Below are 4,510 nucleotides of genomic sequence, written 5' to 3' on the forward strand. Positions count from 1 at the left end.
TACTAAAACTAAATATTCATCAAAAAACTGCCGATCATGTGTGCAGGGAAGTCTGGCTGTTTTGATTCAGATTTTTCAGATCTGCTCACCTATAAACTGGATATTTTGTCTTGCCCAGGTGTTTCATTTAAGTATTGTAGGTCATTTCATTTTTTTTGTAAAATGAGGTTATAATGTTTTTTTTCTCTTCAGTAACTTACATTTACAATGGTTATATTCTTAATAGATTAAAGAGCACTCACGCTCTTAAACAACAGTGAGTTCCTTAAAGTCTCTGAACAGCCACACAGGTGTTTTCAGTTATTCTGGCTGATTGGAGCTCTGCTCAGGAGATGTAGATCGAGCAGTGTCTGAATATGCCCACTGAGTCCTGATAAGAGGTCTAATCAGGCAATTAAAAACACCTGTGTGTAGTGGACTGTAGGTGTGTAGGGCCCAAGAAGAGTTTGATGAATGTTTAAGATTACTTTATTTAGGCTGCCCCTTCCTTTTGATTCACTCTGTGCTCATACATTCAGATTGTCCCCTCCCTCCCTCTATTATGCTTAAAATGCCTCCTGGTTCACTTAATTCAGGTTTCAACAGTTTTCTTTTAAGGGGTTTATGTTGTTGATTGAATAGTAATACACACATACATGAAACAGAACAGTAGGGATGTCACACAGAACTAAGGAACATTCTAATTCTAGCATTCCCTAACAAGCTTATATATGAACCTTAGAGCCTAACACCTATCAGTCACACACACGGATCTCTTTGAGAGAAGTACTAACAGTTTCCACTCGTGAACAATTTACTGTAGTTGCGTTTTTTACTTGCGAACAAATTCTCTGCAGTTGTCTTTTGTACTTGTACACAATTCACTGCAGTTTTGGGTTTTTTTTGGACGCTATGGCGAACCAAGGAAAATCAAACATCTTCCACCACTTTCAGATGTGGAGCCAGAGAATCAGCGATGATGGTGGTGTAAGTAACCAACTTTCAGTGTCAAAAAAGTTACTTTGGAAATTTAAGAGTTTAAAAAATCATTAGTTACCCTGTTCAGATTTGAAAAAGTAACTATAGTATTTACTCTACCAAACTCATGTCACTTATTACATCTGATAACCTTTCTTATTAATGCTTTAAACTGGTCAAAGCTTAAAGAAAAATATGTTATAATTAAAAAATGTTGGTCAGAGGGAGTCATCTTTTTGCCAAGCAAAAATGCTTTCTTTTGAGAGCTTATTTCTGGACATTTTTCACTTTTATTGCCCAACGGTAATCAAATGTAATAAGTAACATTACCTTGTCTAACTAATTAAAATAAACATTACTTATCACACTTCCGACAGGGTAACTATCTGTGACTTACTAAATTTCAAAAGTAACCTTCCCCAAACTGCAGACTCTACTCATTTCTGTCTGTCTTGCTGTTCATAACTGAGTTGCACTTGAACCAAATCAACTGCCATGATTACAAAGTTACTCAGTAATGTTAAACTTTATTTCCACAGCAAATTGAGAGCCAGAATGGACAGAAGACCTCCAATGGCTTCACCACCGAGTCCTCGATCCTGGACAAAGAACGGGCAGGAAGGGCTGCCTTAACTCTCCATGCAGAAGGCCTGTGCGCTGTGGAGAAAGCCCTTAAGGATGCGGTACTGGAGAGACTGGGACTCTCCGTCCAGGACATCCCCCTGCCGTCACCTCAACCACCAACAACTTTGCCCTTAAGAAGCACCAAATCCCCTTGGCAAAGAAGGAGGCTCGCCCCTCTTGTAGGTGTCACTCGTTTGCATGTGGAGGACATCACCAAATGCCAGAGGAGTCCCACAAGTTTGGATGATGAGGAGGACGACTCCTTCTGGGACAAGGTGTTTCTCGGCGGCCAGATGGCTGCATGTGCAATTAAAGAGGCTCAAATGGCAGAGAGAGAGGCGAGCCCTACTGCTTCCCTCAGGTCTGTTGATACCTGTACACCCACTGAGCTGAGGGCCATTCCTCTGATTGAGGATATCCCAATCAGACCAACTCCTCCTCCTACTCCTCGAGCACTTCCACCGCTCAGGAGAAGAACATCTCGTCTGCCTGTGCTTACTGGCAAATTCATTGGATCCCCAGCTGCTCCCAAGAGGAGTCCTGCACCAGCTCCCGAGATGGGCCCTGCACATGCTCCCAAGAGGACCGTAGCAGTGGCACCTGAGAGGACCCCTACACAACCTTGTAGGAGGACACAAGCAGAGACCCCTTTGTCCCCAACCCCTCCACCAGTTCCCCCGACCCAGAAAAGAGGAACTCGGCCTGGGTTAAACCTGCGTTCTATAAAAGTTGTCAGTGGAGCTGGTATGTTTTTTTATACACATCCTGAATAATTGTAGTTGAAGCTTTGAACTTTACTCATGAGTTTTATAGTTTTGGTATATACACCAAGTGCAATGGTTTGAATGAGAACATAGGTGAGTAACAAGTATTATATATCTTATCAGGCAAGAGGACAGCACAAGACTGCAGCCCTCAGACTAAGAATGACAGAAAGGTGAAAAGGGTTGAACTGCAGCCATTGACCAACCCTATGGACGGCCTGTCGTCCTGCTTTAAGCTGCTCTCCTCCGATGACTGGTAAGACACTGACATTAGAGAGCAGTCTGATGTATCAGCTCAAACAGTGCTTGACCTATACTCAGTTATGTTGTCTGTTTCACATCAAAACACCCCGTGCAACTGTTTTATTGACCTTCTGTGAGGAGCCAATAAATGTTGTCAACTCCAACTTTTATCACTTAATCATTCTTAACATTTAAACATACAGGGAGAGGGAAATTGATGGCCTGAAAATTATTCAAGCTCTGGCACAGCACCACTCAGAGATCCTGAAGACCAAACTTCATGAGGTGTGTTTGGTCCTCATTGAGCAGGTATGATACACACTTTCCTCATTGTGTCTTTTGTTCGATGCATTTTCATTTGGTGACCTGTGTTAATGATTGTACATGCCTAATTCTTGACTGACTGTTTATTCTTACAATACAGGTGAAAAATTTGCGCTCTGCAGTTGCCTGTGCAGCGATGAACACTGTTGCTGAGCTGTACATTCACCTCAAAAAGGCCATGGACCCAGAGGTGGAAGGCACGGGCCGAGCCTTGCTGCTGAAACTGGCAGCGTCAACAAACGCCTTTATCCAGCAGCAGGCCAATCTTGCACTGGATGCCATGGTGGGAAACTGCAGCCACGGTCGCATCCTGAGTGTTCTGCTGAACACAGGGCTAAAGTAAGAGGAGAGGAGAGGAGGCAGCATTTGATTTTTCAGCAGAAGAATTAAATTAAAATTAAGTAGGATAATGAAAAATACTTAGTCACTTAATGTATTTGTCTCATTTTTGTCCCTTCTCAGTCACCGTTGTGTTGCAGTCAGAGGCAGCATGGCACAACACATGCACCAGCTGGCAGACAACCTCGGAGCAAGACGTATCCTGACAGCAGGAAGGACATTCACTGAACGCTTCCTTCTTGCTTTGTCCAAGATGTGTGTTGATGGTGCTCCAGAAGTCAGGTGGGTTATCAAGTTCAGTAGATTTTTAGTCTGACATTATGCATAATCTTTTGATTTGTGGCTCTTGTGTCTTTGTTAAGTGTTTTCACAGTCTTCATTGTATTTTTCTGAACTGTAAGCTAATTGTGAAATGTATTCCTCCACAGACACCATGGACAAACAGTTCTCCTACAACTGGCCCAAAACGAGGACTTCCTGAACATGTGGACAAAGATTGTCCCAGAAAAAGAGAGAAGATCTTTAAATAAGATCTTCAAAAAGGTCAAATAAAAGTCAACGACATTTTGTTAACAGTTTGATTTATATTGTTCTTTTTCTATTGTAGTTGTTAATAATGTTTATGACCACATTACATTTCAACTGTTTAAAAAGAATTGTTTTCGTTAAAATGAAGCAGTAAGAAAAAAGGGCAGATAACTCACATGCAATTGACAGTGTTTGGAGCACAATATCTTAGTGAATACACTAATTTTAGCCTCTTTACCAGTGAGATGCAGTGATGGGGCTGCCACACAATACCTTCCACCTCCACCCAAGCAGTATCCAAAAATCAATCCTAATTAGTCAGCATCAGTTTTAAAAAAGAGAATGTAAGTGAGAAATGTCAAAAAGTAACCACTGTAACATTGTCACTCGCCTCCATGCTGCTATCTGCTGTTTACTTATGTTTTCCGGTCAGTCTGTAACTGAAAACGTGACTCACTTAAAAAAATCAACCCAACAGCAACAGCAAAACGCATACATACACCGAAAGGCATACTTGTCTGCTGCAATAGAGATGCAATGGTCTACTGGCAATGGAGAAGGAGCCTGTTGCCTATTTTTATCTGGCTTTCCCACGTTTAAAAAACCCAAGTGCATGTGTTAATTTGGATGGAAAATAGGTACAAGGGGTACATCCTTTACATAATGAAACATGATGTAGTGGTCTGCAGTATGTCTTCAGCAACTTCATGTTCAATGTCTAATTTCAACTG

At 41.7% G+C, this 4,510-nt stretch overlaps 1 protein-coding gene across 1 annotated transcript; it reads left to right on the forward strand.

Moving 5' to 3' along the window:
• Positions 1–533: 533 nt before the first annotated feature.
• On the forward strand, positions 534–3,803 carry LOC121953613 (crescerin-like protein che-12). The gene is made up of 7 exons (XM_042500796.1): positions 534–966; positions 1,497–2,325; positions 2,469–2,601; positions 2,792–2,897; positions 3,013–3,251; positions 3,375–3,533; positions 3,680–3,803. The coding sequence occupies exons 1-7, from the start codon at positions 892–894 to the stop codon at positions 3,801–3,803; spliced, it is 1,665 nt and encodes a 554-aa protein (XP_042356730.1). The 5' UTR covers positions 534–891.
• The last annotated feature ends 707 nt before the right edge of the window (positions 3,804–4,510 follow it).

Source organism: Plectropomus leopardus, chromosome 14 (assembly GCF_008729295.1).
Source record: "Plectropomus leopardus isolate mb chromosome 14, YSFRI_Pleo_2.0, whole genome shotgun sequence".
NCBI lineage: Eukaryota > Metazoa > Chordata > Actinopteri > Perciformes > Serranidae > Plectropomus > Plectropomus leopardus.